At 44.7% G+C, this 20,337-nt stretch overlaps 1 protein-coding gene across 1 annotated transcript; it reads left to right on the plus strand.

The window, feature by feature from the left end:
- The first annotated feature begins 2,203 nt into the window (after positions 1-2,203).
- Positions 2,204-17,366, plus strand: BCL2L1 (BCL2 like 1). The gene is made up of 4 exons (XM_040438754.1): positions 2,204-2,392; positions 6,453-6,568; positions 6,603-7,145; positions 15,390-17,366. Exons 3-4 carry the CDS (start codon positions 6,654-6,656, stop codon positions 15,525-15,527), a joined length of 630 nt encoding a protein of 209 aa, XP_040294688.1. The 5' UTR covers positions 2,204-2,392; positions 6,453-6,568; positions 6,603-6,653; the 3' UTR covers positions 15,528-17,366.
- The last annotated feature ends 2,971 nt before the right edge of the window (positions 17,367-20,337 follow it).

Genomic DNA, 20,337 nt, shown 5'->3' on the forward strand with positions numbered 1-20,337 from the left:
CTAGGAGCAACGGGGGCGTTGTCATTACACGTAGAGGCTCTGCTCTCTCAAACTGCTGCACCTTCTCCACTTTATTGACAGGGGTGATCAGATTTTCACTGCTTGGCCCTGTCAATCGAAGTGCAGGGAACAATGACCTTCTTGGAGTAATAGCAACGCCCCCATTGCTCCTAGAGGCTCATTTGCATATATTAAAACTTCTCAGTTTTCTCAGCAGTGCGGGCAGATATGTACATGGGACCAACCAAGGGCCGGCCAATTTCATAGGTACAAATCTGCTGACAGATACCCTTTAACAGGAATCGGTGTTTACTCAGCTTTGATGTAACTGGCGTGGAGGTTATAGTTCCTCTTCACAGAGGATACAGGCTTATCATTACAACACAGTTCTCTACAAAGCTTACAGTTCCTGGCACAAGCACCGTGCTTGGCGATTAATAGCAGGCAAACAGTCCCTTAGAACTCACCTCTGCCTGGGTATCAGGCGGCACTCCACTTCGCAGGACTCACTGTAGTCACAGGCTCTTTCATAGAAGAATGGGCCACAGTCTCGTTCACAGTACCCATCCAGAGCAGTCTCAGATGACTGGTTTTGTGCAATTTGGCGCACGGTTGTAGGCCATGATTCACCACACTTTATTAGTCTCTGTGAGTTTTGCTTCACCACACACTGGCCCAGATTTACTAATGTGTCTGAGCCAAAAATCTAAGAATTGGTGCAAATTAGTTCATATAGGGTTCCTACAGTTTTTTCCAACATGCTCAACAAGGGTGGCTTTGTTGGAAACAGGGCAAGGCCTAAGAGGCACCATTTTGCGTTAAAATTGCACCACAATTCTGGCGTAAAAAGTTTTCTCAAAGTAAGACAACCGATGGAGTCGCAGAAAAGTGTCTGACAACTGTGTCAATACAGCCTTTCCCTTCACCTCCTATGGGAGACAACAGTGTGGTAGTCTCCATAACTACTCTCAGGGTGCGACCACAGGGCGTGGACATGACATGGTTGCGACACTGACTTACTGAACAGTGTGGTCCAAATTAGTTAATTTGAGCCTGCTTTGGCTCACATGGCCACGTTGTAACCGCGACACGTGGTCATACCCTAAGGTTCTTCTCTGGTGTAGACGCCCAAAATCACTTCAGACCGGAACTTGGTCCTTAACCAGTCACAGTCTCCAGAGCTGCTCCCCAAGTGCAGCAGGCCCAACAATATCAGGCAGTCCAAGTTCAGACAGAAATCTTGTAGTCTTTACCAAGCGCTGGTGGCCCAATTTATTTTAGAGTCTGTATTTTTTTAGCGTTTCTGTATTGTTTAGGGGCTTGGGTCTAGTGTCTTTTTTTGGGTGGGTTTTAGCATTATAGTTGTCAGATCAGAGCTCTGTATTTATGTAGAGGTGGCGGTCGGGGGTCCATATTCATTTTGAAGCATGTCAAAAGGGGTCATAAGTGCAGTTTGTGAGACAAATGCTTTAGTTTTCAGGATATTTCATTTTTAAATGGGCAAGGCATAAGATCGTATGCCATACTACACATGCTGCTTAAAGGGGTTGAGAGAACCATTCTGTCCTGCCTCTGTGTGTCTACAGCTATCTTCTCTGTACTTCAGTTCCTGTGTGTAAATTTCATGGACAGGGACATGTGTACTGCAGCAGTCAATGATGGGCCACAGCAGTGGCGTATGACCCAGTAGTGATGTGGGGACGCATCACTTCTGTGGCACACTCGTCCCCGTCCATGCCAGAAGTTTACATGCGTGACCCAAAACGCGTTGGGCCCATGGAGCAGGAACCAAGCGCCAGGGTGCAGGAAATTATGCTTCCATCAACAGGTTCCTGTGGTGGTGGTGGTAGGGGGTATATAAAAAATATATATAAAATTGGTCAATCCCTTTACATCTCTTCTCTGAATCTCTGTTTTCTGAAAAGCAGGCAAGCATGGTCTAAAAGGCATTTTCCATGTTTAATATTACACTCTAAAGACCCCACTATTGCTATAAGTAAATTTGCAACAACCATTTTCAACTCTTATCTTTTTAAAAACATAAAGAAATAAATAAAAATCCTATAAGTCTACGACAAAATGGCCAATCCCGGACATGACGCAGTACTTTAATACCTTTCACTAATCCCCCCCCCCTCTCCCCGCTCAGTGCGTCAGCCTGACGTCAAGAAGCAAAGCATTTCGGGAAGCGTAGTCTTCTTGTCCATGCTCTGAGTGCGCAGATCAATGGGGCGCTGCCAGGGCAACGGCCCACTCACACCCTGATTGGGTATCCATGATCACCGAGGGAAGGGGCGGAGCTGCAAGGCGACAAGAGCCTCTCTTGGGGTAGTGAGGGGGACATTGGTGTCCTCGGAGTGACAGACGGAGAGCCCAGTGGGGCCCCTGCTGTGTGAGTATCCCGGGGCCTTCTGCTTCCCTGTGTGTGTGGGGTGTGAGCGCATATTTATAATGGGCGTGTGTGGTGTTTATTCCAGTGCTCTATGTGCTATGTACTAACCTGTCTACCTATGTGCACCGGCTCTATACATGGCATGCATAGGAGAATCACCTTCCCCAGCTACTGACATGAAGGCTCAGCCTCTCCATTTCAGTGGATTCTAGGGAGTGTTCCCCTTTAAATTGCACCACGATGATGCCCCTTGGGCCGTATATATCCATTTTATACGTTTGTGTGACCTGCACCCTGTGGCTCTCCGTCGGTTGCAAAACTACAACTCCCAGTATGCAGGGAATGTTGGAAGTTGTAGTTTCCCAACAGGTTGCGCGACTCTGAGCTGATTGGAGGGTCCCCTCGCTCCCTGATCTGAACCCTGCTCCTGGTTTAGGGGTCCATCAGTCAATTTCTGCCATGTCATGCTTTTTTTCCCCTCTTGTAGTGATTGCAGCCGATCACAGGGTCCTTCCTGTAGATATGGTTTTTGGCTGTGGAGCTACAAGTCCCAGCATGCTTGCTGATCCGTCCTGCACGCTGTACGGCTGCGCTGACTCATGCGTTACTCATTAGTGGGGATAAATGAGTGGACTGGCCAGTTTGCTGGTAGTAACCGACCTCCCGTCCTCTGCGGACGTCTACCTGGAGTCCTCCATCGTCTGCTCGCTGCGTGGAGCACGGCGCAGTAAGGGAGCATTCACACTCTGCGGATTTTGCCGCAGAAAATCCGTTGAATTCATCAGAGTCGGGTTTTGACGTCAGGGCCATGGATTTCTGCAAGTCCCACTCCGATGAACAGAACTGATTTACACTCAGTGCACATAGGGGGGCAGATGTGTAATAAGCCTATTCTGCTCCGGATCATGATATTGCAGTATTTCTCAAGAATGCTGCTTTCTGCTTGTTTAGAAAAGGCTTGTCTATCATCACAGGATGTTAACTTTCTGAGTCATTCACTTTCATGGAAGTTACCTCAATGTAAGAGTTCACCTCGAATAATGTCACCCAGTGACATTACATGACCGTACAGAAGTGATATTATAGTAGTTATATTCTTCTTCATAGGAGACGGTATTATAGTAGTTATATTCATGTACATGGGGGCAGTATTATATTAGTTATAGTCTTGTACATAGGGGGCAGTATTATATTAGTTATAGTCTTGTACATAGGGGCAGTATTATAGTAGTTATAGTCTTGTACATAGGGGGCAGCATTATATTAGTTATAGTCTTGTACATAGGGGGCAGTATTATATTAGTTATAGTCTTGCACATAGGGGACAGTATTATATTAGTTATAGTCTTGTACATAGGGGGCAGCATTATATTAGTTATAGTCTTGTACATAGGGGGCAGTATTATATTAGTTATAGTCTTGTACATAGGGGGCAGTATTATATTAGTTATAGTCTTGTACATAGGGGGCAGTATAATATTAGTTATAGTCTTGTACATAGGGGGCAGTATTATATTAGTTATAGTCTTGTACATAGGGGGCAGTATTATATTAGTTATAGTCTTGTACATAGGGGGCAGCATTATATTAGTTATAGTCTTGTACATAGGGGGCAGCATTATATTAGTTATAGTCTTGTACATAGGGGGCAGTATTATATTAGTTATAGTCTTGTACATAGGGGGCAGTATTATATTAGTTATAGTCTTGCACATAGGGGACAGTATTATATTAGTTATAGTCTTGTACATAGGGGACAGTATTATATTAGTTATAGTCTTGCACATAGGGGACAGTATTATATTAGTTATAGTCTTGCACATAGGGGACAGTATTATATTAGTTATAGTCTTGTACATAGGGGACAGTATTTTATTCTTGTACATGAAGGGTAGTTTTTTTTAATCACTTTTGATGCAAATATATTGCACTCAGCCTGTCAGGATACCATGATGTAAAATAAATTGTTTAATCCCGGCATGTACTGTCCACCACTTACCTTTTCAGGAACACTTTGGTCCAGCTTTACTAATGTGTCCGCACTATAGATTTGTCTAAAAAGTGGAGCAATTTGGTGCATCTAGGGTTTATTTTTTATTTATTTTTTTCTGACATGCTTGACAAGGGGGCGGGGGGGGGGGAACTTAGTAGAAAAGTGGCTGCGTTTCATAGGAAAGAGGCTGGGTCTTCACTGCTCCATTTTGATTCAAAATAGTGCCACAATTCTGGCATAGAAATAGTCAGTAGTCAGAGAAAAGTGTCTAAGGCCCCTTTCACACGGGCGAGTTTTCCGCACGGGTGCAATGCGTGATGTGAACGCATTGCACCCGCACTGAATCCGGACCCGTTCATTTCTATGGGGCTGTGCATATGAGCGGGGATTTTCACTCATCACTTGTGCGTTGCGTGAAGATCGCAGCATGCTCTATATTGTGAGTTTTCCACGCAATGCAGGCCCCATAGAAGTGAATGGGGCTGCGTGAAAATCGCAAGCATCCACAAGCAAGTGCGGATGCGGTGCGATTTTCACGCACGGTTGCTAGGAGATGATCGGGATGGAGACCCGATCTTTATTATTTTCCCTTTATAACATGGTTATAAGGGAAAATAAAAGCATTCTGAATACAGAATGCTTAGTAAAATAGTGCTGGAGGGGTTAAAAAAAATATAAAATATATATATATATATATATATATTTTTTTAACTCACCTTAATCCACTTCCTTGCGCAGCCCGGCTTCTCTTCTGTCTTCTTTGCTGTGTGCAGGAAAAGGACCTGTGGTGACGTCACTCCGGTCATCACATGATCCATCACCATGTTAAAAGATCATGTGATGACCGGAGTGACGTCACCACAGGTCCTTTTCCTGCACACAGCAAAGAAAAAGACAGAAGAGATGCCGGGCTGCGCAAGCAAGTGGATTAAGGTGAGTTAAATTATTATTTTTTTTTTTAACCCCCTCCAGCACTATTGTACTATATTCTGTATTCAGAATGCTATTATTTTCCCTTCTAACCATGTTATAAGGGAAAATAATACAATCTACAGAACACCGATCCCAAGCCCGAACTTCTGTGAAGAAGTTCGGGTTTGGGTACCAAACATGCCGATTTTTCTCACGCGCGTGCAAACGCATTACAATGTTTTGCACTCGCGCGGAAAAATCGCGCATGTTCCCGCAACGCACCCACACCTTTTCCCGCAACGCCCGTGTGAAAGAGGCCTAACCCTGCGAGAGATTCATCATTCAGCCTGAGCCCCTATGATCAATCTGGTGCCGGTCCTCATAGCATGTCTAGGCTCACGCCACCTTTAGGATTAGTAAATGTGCGCCCTTGTCTGCATAAGGGATCATGCACACGACTGTATGTACTTTGTGGTCTGCAAAAAAAACGGATGACGTCCGTTTTAAATGTTTTTTTTTTTGTTTTTTTTTGTGGATCCATCTTAACAATGCCTATCCTTGTCCTCAAAACGGACACAAATAGGACATGTTCTATTTTTTGGGTGGAACAGACTTCCGGACATATGGATGCGGAATCTTTTTTTTTTTTTTTTTTTTTTTTTTAATAGGTCCCACCATTTAAATGAATGGTTTCGCCTGCAGACCACAACGGACACAGACAAAAAAATACGTTTTGCGTGCATGAGCTGATTGTACTTGTGCTTCTCTAATTGGCGCACTGTGCATCATTTTACATTCTGCCCCTAATAATATTACCCATAAAAACGCCTTTACAAATCTAAAGACCCAAAGTCAAAGCAAGCGGTGGTGGTTTACTGACCCTCTCGATGAGCGACAACCACTGTAGTGTTGCAGATGCACTCCGATCGGTTGTCACTTCCCTTCCCCCGATCTTGGCAGCTCATAGATGGTGCATTAATAGCAGGGCATGGTATTAAGCACAGGAGAAAACTCCACCTTGGGTAAAGAAAATGAAATCTGTGCTGCGTCCTAGGTCTGGTGTGAGGAACGTGTCGAGCAGGAGGTGCAGATCTCTGCATGAGCTTCTGGTCCTGGTGTCCCTCTTATTGATGCTGTTTGTCTTTCTTTCTGCAGATGATCTCTGTCCTCCCATCAGTCACGAGTGGTCGTGGATTTACTGACATCAAGGCTGAGTGACGCGTCTTACGTCCTTGCCCTGGGAACCCTAGCTCCACGGCACCCTGCACGGCTTTGTCAGCCTCTGAGCTTCCATGTGCTGCTGTGTTCAGCTGCTGCCTCTCTGTCCCAGGACATGATAAGCTCTCACCCTTGAGGATGGACGGAGGCAATCAGGTTCTTGTACAAAACTTTATATGCAAAAAACTCTTGCAGAAAGGCTTCAACCCAAGTTGTTGTGCTGATCCCGAGCCTGGAACACTGCTGAATGGAACCTCGCCCTCTGCTCAGGCTGTAGCCCAAGTCGCTGCGCCCCCGCAGGGTGCCGTGGTCGAAGATGTGCTGCAGCAGGCGCTGCTGGAAGCCTCAGAAGAGTTTGAGTTGAGGTATCGCAGGGCGTTCAGCGACCTCACCTGCCAGCTGCACATCACCCTGGACACTGCGTATCAGAGCTTTGAGCAGGTGGTGCACGAGCTGTTCAGGGATGGCATAAACTGGGGACGCATTGTGGCCTTTTTCTCCTTTGGGGGGGCACTGTGTTTTGAAAGTGCAAACAAGGAAATGGAAGTACTGATACCTAGGATTATCGAATGGATGGCCACCTATCTGGATACAGCTTTAGGACCATGGATACAAACAAATGGAGGCTGGGTGAGCAGTGGGCAAGTGGGGTGGTTGAGCGTTGGGTCAGGGTGAGTGATGGACTGTGGGTGAATGGGCAGTTGCTCTGTTTGTGGCATGGAGAATGAATGATAGGTGAGCTTCAGTGTGGGGTTAGCAGTGGTCATCTCTGACAAAGGGGGGTGGGGGTGGCATGAAGAAGAAAAATGTCTTGGTCACTTTATCTTCTTGTTTTTTTTTTTTGTTTTTTTTCCTTTTCTTTCACATAAATGCAAGGCTGAGTGGTACAGAAGTAAGACGGAGGTTGGGGGAGGGGAAGGTTTTAATAAATCAGTGTGAACTAAATTCCCCTTCACCACAAATGGCTGTGACATGTGGCTGTTGCTATAAAAGGGGTGTCCCACCAATGACACTTATCCCCCAGCCACAAGGGATGCTTTTCTTAGCATTCCTATAGAAGTGTATGGAGCAGTGGTCACGCATGTGTACCACTGCTCCATTCTCACAAGATGGTTCGTTCGGTGATGCTTGCTGCCCCCTTGTTCTTGCACTCACTGGTGGTCCCAGCGGTCGGACCACTATTGATCAGTTATCGCCTCTTCTGTGCATAAAGGGGTTGTCTGCTAATAACACATCCTCTAAGTCTTAATGGGCTTGTTGGAATTATTTAGAAAAGCTTCAGAATTGGTGTCCACCAAAATATACATCCTAACGGATCTCCTTCCATTCCCATTCCAGTGCTTCCCCAGTTCCTGGTCCCTGCTTTCTGATGCCTCTCAGCACACAGGAAATAATCCTCGGCCGGTGACTGGCCACAGCAGCGATCTGCCTCGGCCGGTGACTGGCCACAGCAGCGATCTGCCTCGGCCGGTGACTGGCCACAGCAGCGATCTGCCTCGGCCGGTGACTGGCCACAGCAGCGATCTGCCTCGGCCGGTGACTGGCTGAATGGTCACCTGCTTGTTGAGAGGCATCAGGAAGTAGAGGGCTGTGAGTGACTAGGGGAGCAGAACGGGAGCAGATGGGTGAGGTATTTTTTTTTTTTTTTTTCTGTTACACCCTTTTGAGGCTTTTCTAAGTTATTTTTATCTCGTGGACCAGCCCTTTAAATCACATGATCATGTCAGTGCTGCATGTTCTGCTCAGCGAGTGTTGCCTTACAAGTAGGATACAAATGCACTTCCCTGCAGCGCGGCAGTGTACCTGGCATAGTATTATTGGAGAGCGTCTGACTGCGAATGACATGACGTGGAGAGTCTCTACACGCTGCCAATAGTGCTAGCGGTTTCATGTAGTCATGTTCCTCATACCTCTGGGAGAATTTTTATGGAATAGGGAAAATCCAGGTTTGCCGTTCACTAAATATATTTATCTTGTATTCTAAGGCTTTTGCTCTGCACGGTGCATGGCTCCGAAGCCTCTAGTGCTTGTACCTTTACATTGATACTAATGGCCATCCGTATTGCAGCCACCCCACGTGAAAGCTCCTTGCAGAAAAACATACTAGATCTCAGCGTCCCATCCTTCCATCTCTTCTTGGCCACATGAATCAAGTTTGTTGGGGGTTGTGCTATTAATCTGCAACAATGTGGAAACCCAGTGTTGCCCATCATCCAGATCTGCTGATACTATGTGACCAAACATATTTGGCTTAACTGAAAGGCTCCGTAAGGGCTCTTTCACACTTGCGTTGTTCTTTTCCGGCATAGAGTTCCGTCGTCGGGGCTCTATGCCGGAAGAATCCTGATCAGGATTATCCTAATGCATTCTGAATGGAGAGAAATCCGTTCAGGATGCATCAGGATGTCTTCAGTTCCGGAACGGAACGTTTTTTGGCCAGAGAAAATACCGCAGCATGCTGCGCTTTTTGCTCCGGTCAAAAATCCTGAAGACTTGCCGCAAGGCCGGATCCGGAATTAATGCCCATTGAAAGGCATTAATCCGGATCCGGCCTTAAGCTAAACGTCGTTTCGGCGCATTACCGGATCCGACGTTTAGCTTTTTCTGAATGGTTACCATGGCTCCCAGGACACTAAAGTCCTGTTTGCCATGGTTAAGTGTAGTGGGGAGCGGGGGAGCAGTATACTTACCGTCCGTGCGGCTCCCGGGGCGCTTCAGAGTGACGTCAGGTCGCCCCACACACATGGATGACGTGATTGCATTGGATCACGTCATCCATGCGCATGGGGCGCTCTGAAGTCTTTCTGGAGCGCCCCGGGAGCCGCACGGACTAAGTATACTGCTCCCCCGCTCCCCACTACTACTATGGCAGCCAGGACTTTAATAGCGTCCTGGGTGCCATAGTAACACTGAACGCATTTTGAAGACGGATCAGTCTTCAAATGCTTTCAGTTCACTTGCGTTGTTACGGATCCGTCAGGCACCTCCGGCAAATGGAGTGCACGACTGATCTGGACAACGCAAGTGTGAAAGAGCCCTTAGGCTGAGTTCACACGGGCGAGATTTCCGCGCGGGTGCAATGCGTGATGTGAACGCATTGCACCCGCACTGAATCCTGACCCATTCATTTCTATGGGGCTGTGCACATGAGCGGTGATTTTCACGCATCACTTATGCGTTGCGTGAAAATTGCAGCATGCTCTATATTGTGTGTTTATCACGCAACGCAGGCCCCATAGAAGTGAATGGGGCTGAGTGAAAATCGCAAGCAAGTGCGGATGCTGTGCGATTTTCACGCATGGTTGCTAAAATGACAGTCTATCCACTGTATTATTTTCCCTTATAACATGGTTATAAGGGAAAATAATAGCATTCTGAATACAGAATGCTTAGTAGAAGGTCAATTGAGGGTTAAAAAAATAAAATAAATTAACTTACCTCCTCCTCTTGATCGCGTAGTTGCCGATCTCTTCTTACTTCTTTAATCATGAGCTGCTGGCTAAAGGACCTGTGGTGACGTCACATCACATGGTACAATCACATGGTCCATCACCGTGGTGATGGACCATGTGATGATCTCAGTGACGTCACCACAGGCCCTTTGACAGGTCCTGAAGAAAGAACAAGAGACCGGCAGCTACACGATCAATCTATTTTTTTAACCCTCAATTGACCTTCTACTAAGCATTCTGTATTAAAGAATGCTATTATTTTCCCTTATAACCATGTTATAAGGGAAAATAATTACATCTACACACCACAGAACCCAAACCTGAACTTCAGTGAAGAAGTTCGGGTCTGGGTACCACATTCAGGTTTTTATCACGCGCGTGCAAAATGGACACCCAGGACCCATCCTGAACAAATCCGTCACGCCCGTGTGAACTCAGCCGAAGGCCTCTTTCACGGATTGGCTCCGGATGCGTTCAGGGTGCGTTCAGTGAAACTCGCACCATTTTGTAAGCAAGTTCAGTCAGTTTTGTCTGCAATTGCGTTCAGTCGATCAGTTTTTTTCCGTGCGGGTGCAATGCGTTTTGATGCATTTTTCACGCGCATGATAAAAAACTGAAGGTTTACAAACAACATCTCCTAGCAACCATCAGTGAAAAACGCATCGCATCCGCACTTGCTTCCGGATGCGATGCGTTTTTCACTGAAGCCCCATTCACTTCTATTGAGCCAGGGCTGCGTAAAAAACGTAGAATATAGAACATGATGCGTTTTTCACGCAACGCAAAACTGATGCATGAAAAAAAAAAAGCTCATGTACACAGACCCTTTGAAATGAATGGGTCAGGATTCAGTGCGGGTGCTATGTGTTCACGTCACGCATTGCACCCACGCGGAAAACTTGCTAATGTGAAAGGGGCCTAAAGGATAATTACAATGGGAGACAGTTTTTGTACTGAACAGTCTCTTAGGCCCCTTTCACACGAGTGAGTTTTCCGCGCAAGTTCAATGCGTGACGTGAACACATAGCACCCGCACTGAATCCTGACTCATTCATTTCAATGGGTCTGTTTTTTTTTTTTCACACACCAGTTCTGCGTTGCGTGAAAAATGCAGCATGTTCTATATTCTGCGTTTTACACGCAGCCCTGGCCTCATAGAAGTGAATGGGGCTTCAGTGAAAAAGGCATCACATCCGGAAGCAAGTGCGGATGCAATGCATTGATAGGTGCTCTTCACCTTTGCTACAGCCTTATTGCTAGGCTTGACTTCACGGAGGATGATGATTAGTCCTGGAGCAATGTGAAGAATGCCATTGTCTTCTCCTCACCTCTCTTTGAGGACACTCCTGAGAACATAACAGGGATTCATGTCTGGACTTAGCCAGGGGCTCGCAGCTCATTCTTCTGTTGCCTCGTGTACACAGCTATCACTGAGACATTCCAGCAAGGGGAGAGCTGGACCGAAAATATGAGGCCTGTGACGAAACCCTCTCTAATAACATAATCATCTGGCCTTATTTTAGAAAGGTGAGAAGGACTGAGGTCACAGCCCCTACCATATTGCTGGCAGAGCTGAAATCTCCCGAGAGCTGCTGCTGGTTCAGTGTCTGCACATACATGGCTTGCTGCTGTGATGATTTGCATTCTGTGAAGTATGTATGTATGTATGTATGTGTGTGTGTGTGTGTGTGTATATATATATATATATATATATATATATATATATATAAAAAATAATATGGCAGCACCAACCAAAAAAAAAAACACAGGTGGGTGCTAGCTCAAAGGGAAAAAACTTGCCCAATTGTATAATGGAAAAATAGAGCAGCACTCCAAAGTAGCAGTAAAAAGTGGGATCTTTATTCACCCATGGGTGACGCGACATTTCGGCTCCAACCGAAGTATATAATGTGATATAAAAAGTCTACACACCCCTGTTAAAATGTCAGGTTTCATTGATGTAAATTTTTTTTTTTGACAAAGATAAATTATTTCAGAACTTTTTCCACCTTTAATGTGACCTATAAACTGCACCACTCAATTGAAAAACAAACTGAAATCTTTAACCACTTTACGTCCGCCCATAGGATATAAACGTCCTATGGGTGGATCTCTATTTCTGAAAGCACGTTTTAAAACGTCCGTTCAGAAATAGCAGCTGCACGCTAATCGTGCAGCTGCTGATCGGGTTGCCCGCTGTCAGTGACAGCAGGGCAACCCTTAGAGAAGGCAGGGACAGTGCCCAGGTGTCCCTGCCTTCTAGATCGCTGCAGACACAGCGCTCACCGAGCGCTGTGTCTGCAGAGAAGGAAGCGCTGTGCGCTTCCTGTTCCGGCCCGGCGGTCATGTGACCGCCGGGACCGAAGAGTGCAGGAGCTGTGTGAGGTCTTTCACAGACCTCGATCAGCCCTGCACTGAGGCTGTACAGCGCTGAATTACGCTGTACAGCCTCTCTAGGGGTGCATTTCTTCTGTAACTGGGGCTACTATGTCAGCCCCAGTTACAGGAGAAATCAACATTGAAAATAAAAATAAAAAGTGAAGTAAATGTCCCCCAGAGGTCTTGTATGACCTTATGGGGGACGAAAAGTGTAAAAAAAAAAAGTTTCACATGTAAAAAAAAAAAAGTCCCCAAGTAAGGAATGAAAAAAAAATGTAAAAAATAAAATAGACATATTTGGTATTGCCGCGTCCGTAAAAACCAGCTCTATAAAAATATCACATGACCTAACCCCTCGGGTGAACACCGTAAAAAAAACAAAAACTGTCAAAACAAGCAATTTTTGTCACCTTACATCACAAAAGGTGCAACACCAAGTGATCAAAAACGCGTATGTCCCACAAAATGGTACCAATAAAACCGTCACCTCATCCCGCAAAAAATGAGCCCCTACATAAGAAAATCTATAGCTCTCAGAACATGGACACATTAAAACATAATTTTTTTGTTTCAAAAATGCTATTATTGTGTAAAACTTTAATAAATAAGAAAAAGTATACATATTAGGTATCGCCACGTCCGTAACAATCTGCTCTATAAAAATGTCACTTGACTGAACCCCTCAGGTGAACGCTGTAAAAATAAATAAATAGAAACTGTGCTAAAACAACCAATTTTTTGGTCACCTTGCCCCATAAAGTGTTATAATGAATGATCAAAAAATCATATGTACCCAAAAATAGTACTAATAAAACTGGCACCTTATCCCCTAGTTTCCAAAATGGGGTCACTTCTTGGGAGTTTCTACTGTAAGGGTGCATCAGGGGGCTTCAAATGGGACATGGCATCTAAAAACCATGTGGAGTTCCTTTTCTTCTGCGCCCTGCCGTGTGCCCATACAGCAGTTTATGACCACATGTGGGGTGTTTCTGTAAACCGCAGAATCTGGGTAATAAATATTGAGTTTTGTTTGGCTGTTAACCATCGATGTGTTAAAGAAGAAAAATTGATTAAAATGGAAAATCTGCCAAAAAAGTGAAATTTAAAAATTTGATCTCCATTTTCCTTTAATTCTTGTGGAACGCCTAAAAGGTTAACAAAGTTTGTAAAATCGGTTTTGAATACCTTGAGGGGTGTAGTTTCTACAATGGGGTCATTTATGGGGGTATCCACTATGTAGGCCCCACAAAGTGACTTCAGACCTGAACTGGTCCTTAAAAAGTGGGTTTTGGCAATTTTCTTAAAAATATGAAGAATTGCTTCTAAACTTCTAAGCCTTCTAACGTCCTAAAAAAATAAAATGACATTTCCAAAATGATGCCAACATAAAGTAGACATATGGGGAATGTTAAGTAATAAATATTTTATGAGGTATCCCTTTCTGTTTTTAAAAGCAGAGAAATTGAAATTTAGAAAATTGCAAATTTTTCAAATTTCTGGGTAAATTTGGGATTTTTTCATAAATAAAGGTGAAATATTTTGACTCAAATTTATGACTATCATGAAGTACAATGTGTCACGAGAAAACAATCTCTGAATGACTTGGATAAATAAAGGCGTTCCAAAGTTATTACCACATAAAGTGAGATGTGTCAGTTTTGCAAAATTTGGCCTGGTCAGGAAGGGGGCAAATGGCCCAGATGGGAAGTGGTTAACATGATTTTGAATGTGATTGCTTAATTCTGAACACAGCTACATCCCCAGTTCTAAGGGGGTGTGCACACTTATGCAACCACATTATTTTAGTTTTTTTTTGTTTTCTTCCCTCCACCTAAAAGATTTCAGTTTGTTTTTCAATTGAGTTGTACAGTTTATAGGTCACATTAAAGGGAACCTGTCATGTGGATATTTGATTATAATCTAACTAATTATATACAATCATTAACTACTAAAAAGTGCCTTAGATGTATTCACTTACTGGTGTGACAGATGGTTACCTCATAATATACACACAAAGATGCTGCATGCTAATGAGCTGATTTGAGTCCAGCGTGATGTCATTGAGTCCAGCGTATTTAATTCAGAGCTATAGCCACTCCCCTGCCCACCTGCTGCTGATTCCTATGGAAACAAACTGTCATTCAGCAGCAGGTGGGCGGGGAGAGTCAGGAGCTCATGAATATTCATGACTCATCATTATCAGCTGGAGCTTTTCAATACAAGATGTTGGCAGATTGACTGGGTCAATTAAAGAAAGTGACTCAGCATTTTGCTAAGAGAATCAGTCACTTATTTATGTTGCCCTTAGTTAGGACACCATAAAACTGGTGACAGGTCCCCCTTAAGGTGGAAAAAGTTCTGAAATGATTTATTTTTATTAAATATTTTTTTTTACATCACAGAAACCTGACATTTTTAACAGGGGTGTGTAGACTTTTTACATCCACTGTATATAGCCAGGCCATATCCGACCTGACTGATATTTTTGAAGTTTGGGGACTCCAGATGTCCACATCTGTATGTCCATTCCGCCACCCCGCAAAATAGGCATTTTTAACTTAGGGCAGAAGGTGCAGAACAGGAAAATATGTGGCCAGTATCCATTTTTTTTTGTGGATACTCAGACTGCAAACGGACTGGATACGGTCGTGTGTATGGGGCCTCATTCAGACTTCAGTGAATCCCGGACGTGTACTGCCCATGTTCTCCACGGACTGCACGCGTATCCATTGAATATTGTAATTTTCCACTGACTGTGGAGTAATGGAAACATAAAGAGCACTTCATAGATAATGAATAGAATGCTAAATTTGCTGTTAAGACTGACAGATGAGTAGATGAAAGGGATGGGGGATACATTGGTATAACGTTGCTGTTGTAGTTTCAGGGTCAGTGAAAAGTTACAATGGCGGCATAGACCACCATGCATCCCACAGCCTGTGTAGCAGATTCACTCAGGGTTGATTCCTAGGCTCCTTGCTGCGGAGGATCCTGTTGGCACTGGACAGTATTGTCTTATTAACCTCCTTTTCCTTCCCCACAGGAAGCTTTTGTCGGCCTTTATGGAAGCGATGCCGCAGCTAAATCCAGAAAGAGCCAGGAACGCTTCGGGAGGTGGCTTCTCACTGGTGCGACACTGGCTGGAGTGGCCCTGCTGGCCTCCTACATCGTCCGCAGATAGACCTCCGTCCACTGGACCCAGATATAAGAAAAGATGTCGGGAAGGTGGGGAGTTCTCAATGTCCACCCTTGACAAAGAATGTCTTATCCCCCCTTCCTCATACAGGATGTCCCAGTAACTGGGACTCCCACTCTGCAGACTCCAGATCCTTGTTAACCATTTGTTAGTTTATTTTAAGTTCCTGTTCTGTGGATCAGATCCATAATCTGTATTTAAATAAATAGGTTTTTTTTTGTTTTGTTTTTTCCTTTTCATGCTGGAAGTCCCTGTGTTTCCTTGACCTTGATGTTTGCAACATCACTGTGATTGATCCACAATGCAATGCAAGTCCTGGGGGGCCCTCTATTACAGGGTCATCCATTGTTTCTCCTAGGCGTTACTTTGCTTAGCAGTGGGGTTATCCACCCCTTGGATATCTTCATGAAACTGATCATCTCATGGGGGGGGGGTCATTGTGAACCCCTTTAAGCTTTGAAGAACTGTTTACCCAAAAGGTTTAGAGTTCCCTTTTTGAGGAAGCTTCCCCAACTGATGGCAAAGGGGTCTGGCTGCTGGGAACCGCACTGTGGGAAAAGTAATTGGGCAGCCATGTAATACACGGTCTTGTCTAGTGGTCCCATAACAAGGGTGTCCCAGGCAGTGAACTACCCCCCCCCCCCCCCCCCCCCCCCATCACTACGCTCTATGATGCATATGAAGTATGGGGGTTGTTCGGAGTGGACAGAGGAGAGAATGAAATCTAGTGACCAGACCTTTCACATGGGAGGCAGTACGTACCATAAAGGTAAACCCTTTAGGACATGTGGATGGAGATGGGGGAGTAGCTCTAGTTGACCCTCATGGCACAGAGCCCCCCTTCTCCATATGCACTTCAGTATTAGCAAACGGGGGAGAGGAGCACCGTCCAGATTGTCGTATGGGATAGAATAGGTGAACCTGAGTTGGATGCTTCTGTACTGGGATAGTAAAGGGGTGCAGAGGGGTGAAAAACACCCTTCTGGTGCACTATCCTCTCTAGAAGCACTACAGTAGGTCTCTATGATCACAATACTGAGGTTCCGGATAATATACCTTCACATAATCGTCAAATTGGCCTGACTTGTAGTGCAGCAGAAGTCTAGATCTGCACGTTTTGGAACCATAAATGGGATCCCAGTCAGTAGAGTACTATTAGCTACTCTTTAGGGGTGCTATAAGTATATAGTTTACCACCCTGCATATAGCTGGGTACCAAACTATAAAAAAAATGTGTAGGTATTGGTAAGTATCACTTCTAAAATAGTGGCCTCCATCTTTCAGAGCATGCTGGTAATGGTAGTTTGGCAACATGTTGGAGACCACTGTGTATAGAATATACTTCTGAAGCTTCTATAAGGTGTGTCCCCCCAGGGTGACGGCATATATGGTGTCTCCATCCATGTCCCTCACATGAAGCTGAGCTGTCTGCAGGGTCATCACAGTGTAGAATTGCTGGTCTCACCTGTACAGTGAGGAACCTGCAAAAACAAAACCCTCCTATGTCAGCTTCCTGGGATATTGTAACGTGGGAGGCAAAAGATATTGGGGGTCATTTACTAAGACTAGCATTTTACGCAGGTCTTTGGTTCCCCCCTGGGCTGGCAGAGGATACACCTAATTTATGACGAGGCGCATCCTAAGGCAGTTTGTGCGCCGGGATTGAGAAACTACTCCATTCCCTGAGTGGAGTGGTTTTCTCCAACATTTACACCTGTTTTCAGGTGTACATGTTAGTGAATTTGACAGTGTCGTTGGCGCCACCAAGCCCCCTTCACGGCCCAGTGGCAAAGATGGTGCAAAAACGCTGTGTGTGACAAAAAGGCACAAAAAAGGGGCTTGCAAGTTTTTTTGGGTTTTTTATACACCAAACTGGCGTTCATAAATGACTCCTATTAACTGGAGGCACACCTGAATTTTCAGTATGTGAGTGGAGTAAGGCCCCTTTCACACGAGCAAATTTTTTCCGCGCGGGTGCAATGCGTGACATGAACGCCTGGCACCTGCACTGAATCCTGACCGATTTATAAAAAAAATTTCACGCATCAGTTCTGCGTTGCGTGAAAATCGCAGCATGTTCTATATGCTGCGTTTTTTCACGCAGCCTTGGCCCCATAGAAGTGAATTGGCGTTCAGTGAAAATCGCATCCGCAAGCAAGTGCGGATGCAATGCGTTTTTCACTGATGGTTACTAGAAGATGTTGTTTGTAAACATTCAGTTTTTTTATCACGCGCGTGAAAAACGCATTGCACCCGCGCTGAAAAAACAACTTAACGCATCCGGAGCCAATCAGCCACGCTCGTGTGAAAGAGGCCTAAGGAGTCTGAGGTCTGCTGACCCAGTCTCCAGGAGACCATAAATTGTATAACCAGATTATTGTGAATGTGTTCTGCATAAAATAAAAGCGATATAAACCTAAAAAATAATAGTAATACAATGTCAGAATTCTTAATCACCAGTCTAAATCATGCTAAATAATAAAGTCTTCACCAGATCATTTTTAGGTTCAATATCCTGTGCTGATTGCTTTCTTATCTTAATATATCGTTCTAGCAGTTGGGGCTCCATTTATCTGATACAGAGCTCCAGATCCTCTGCGGCCACCAGTAGGAAGAGACTACTGTATAATGCGTTTTATTCGTAAGTATAAGGCCACTTTCACACGGCCGAGAATTCCGCGTGGGTGCAATGCGTGAGGTTAACGCATTGCACCCGCACTGACTCCGGACCCATTCACTTCAATGGGCGGTGATTTTCACGCATCACTTGTGCGTTGCATGAAAATCGCAGCATGTTCTATATTCTACGTTTTTCACGCAACGCAGGCCCCATAGAAATTAATGGGTCTGTGTGAAAATCGCATAGCATCCGCAAGCAAGTGCGGATGCGGTGCAATTTTTTCCATGCATGGTTGCTAGGAGATGATGTAAGTAAATTGATAAGTCAATTTACTGTATTATTTTCCCTTATAACACGGTTATAAGGGAAAATAATAGCATTCTTAGTACAGAATGCTTACTAAAATGTGGCTTGAGGGGTTAAAAAAAAAAATTAACTCGCCTCACCCTCTTGTTCGCGCAGCCAGCATTGTCTTCTTTCTTCATCTTTCAGGACCTGCAAACGGACCTTTGACCTTTGATGACGTAATCGCGCTCAACACGTGTGAGCGCGATTACGTCATCAAAGGTCCTTTTGCAGGTCCTGAAAGATGAAGAAAGAAGACAATGCCGGCTGCGCGAACAAGTGGATGAGGTGAGCTAATTATAATTTTTTTATATATATAGATTTTTTAACCCCTCAAGCCACATTTTAGTAAGCATTCTGCATTAAGAATGCTATTATTTTCCCTTATAACCGTGTTATAAGGGAAAATAATAAAATGAATAGAGCACCAAACCCGAACTTCAGTGAAGAAGTCCGGGTTCCGGTCTGGGTACCACATTGTTTTTTCTCACACGCGTGCAAAACGCATTGCACCCGTGTGGAAAAAACTGAACATCGGAACGCAATCGCAGTCAAAACTGACTGAAATTGTGTGCCTACTCGCGCAGGTTTCCCGCAATGCACATGCAACGCATCTGGAGCAAATCTAGGACACCCGTGTGAAAGAGGCCTAGGGCAATGTAATTCTGTGTCCCCAGGGGTTTGGAGCTCTGCATCAGAAAAACGGAACTCTGACCCTTAGGCTCTATTCACACGTCCGTGATGTGTTGCGGACCCGCAAATTGCGGGTCCGCAACACACCAGCCCGTCACCCCCATTGAAATGCCTATTCTTGTCCGCAAGCTGCGGACAAGAATAGGACATGCTCTATCTTTTTGCGGAGCTGCGTACCCAAAATCGGGGGGGCGCTCCGCAATTGCGGCTGCAGACAGCACACTGTGTGCTGTCCGCATCCATTCCGTCCCCATAGAGAATGAATGGGTCCGCACACTTTCCGCAAAATTGCGGAAAGGATGCGGACCCATTTTGCGGACGTGTGAATGGAGCCTTATAGGTTCATGACCTGTTTACACAAAACAGTCACCTAGAGGTGATGCCGATTCTGCCCCCTATATGTGGAATCATCAATGTCCGCCCTCCGCTGAGAGACTGTGCGCACTTCACATAGGAATGATTGGTTGGTTTATATTCAGTAATGATCAGTAAGATCTGATCCGTGATCATTTCACATCAACAGATTCAATTGTCAAAATAATAAACGCATTCTCTGTAATAGATTACTCCTGCCTGTCTTTATTTCATTTTTACTTATTTTTTAATATAACTATTGTCGGGATGATTACTGTAACTCAGATATGAGTTTTATTTATTACATATTTTTGATTTTCCATGTAACAAGTTTCAATAAAATGCCATTAATACAATTATTTTGTCTCCTGGATATTTGACCTGCTCTGGATATTTGACAGTAAGCTGCAGGAAAATGTGATTGGTAAATTAAAGGAGTTCTCCAGAAAGCATATGCCAGGGGTGGGTAACCTGCAGCACTCCAGCTGTTGTGAAACTACAATTCCCAGCATACTCAGTTTATTTCTGAGAAAAGCAGAGCAAGTATGCATGCTGGGAGTTGTAGTTTCACAACAGCTGGAGTGCCGCAGGTTGCCCACCCCTGGCATATGGTGATGGGAAGCGGTTGATTCTGAGGGTCCAGATGGGTGGCCAGTTTATTTCATTGAATAACTCATGAATCATTTATTTCCCCTAAAGATAACAGAGGCAAGTTGTCCAAACTCAAAATCCCCTTTAAAGCAAACCTCCACCTTTCTAAATGCATTGTATTTCTTATCTTGA

The sequence above is a fragment of the Bufo bufo genome, chromosome 6 (genome assembly GCF_905171765.1).
Source record: "Bufo bufo chromosome 6, aBufBuf1.1, whole genome shotgun sequence".
Classification (NCBI taxonomy): Eukaryota; Metazoa; Chordata; class Amphibia; order Anura; family Bufonidae; genus Bufo; species Bufo bufo.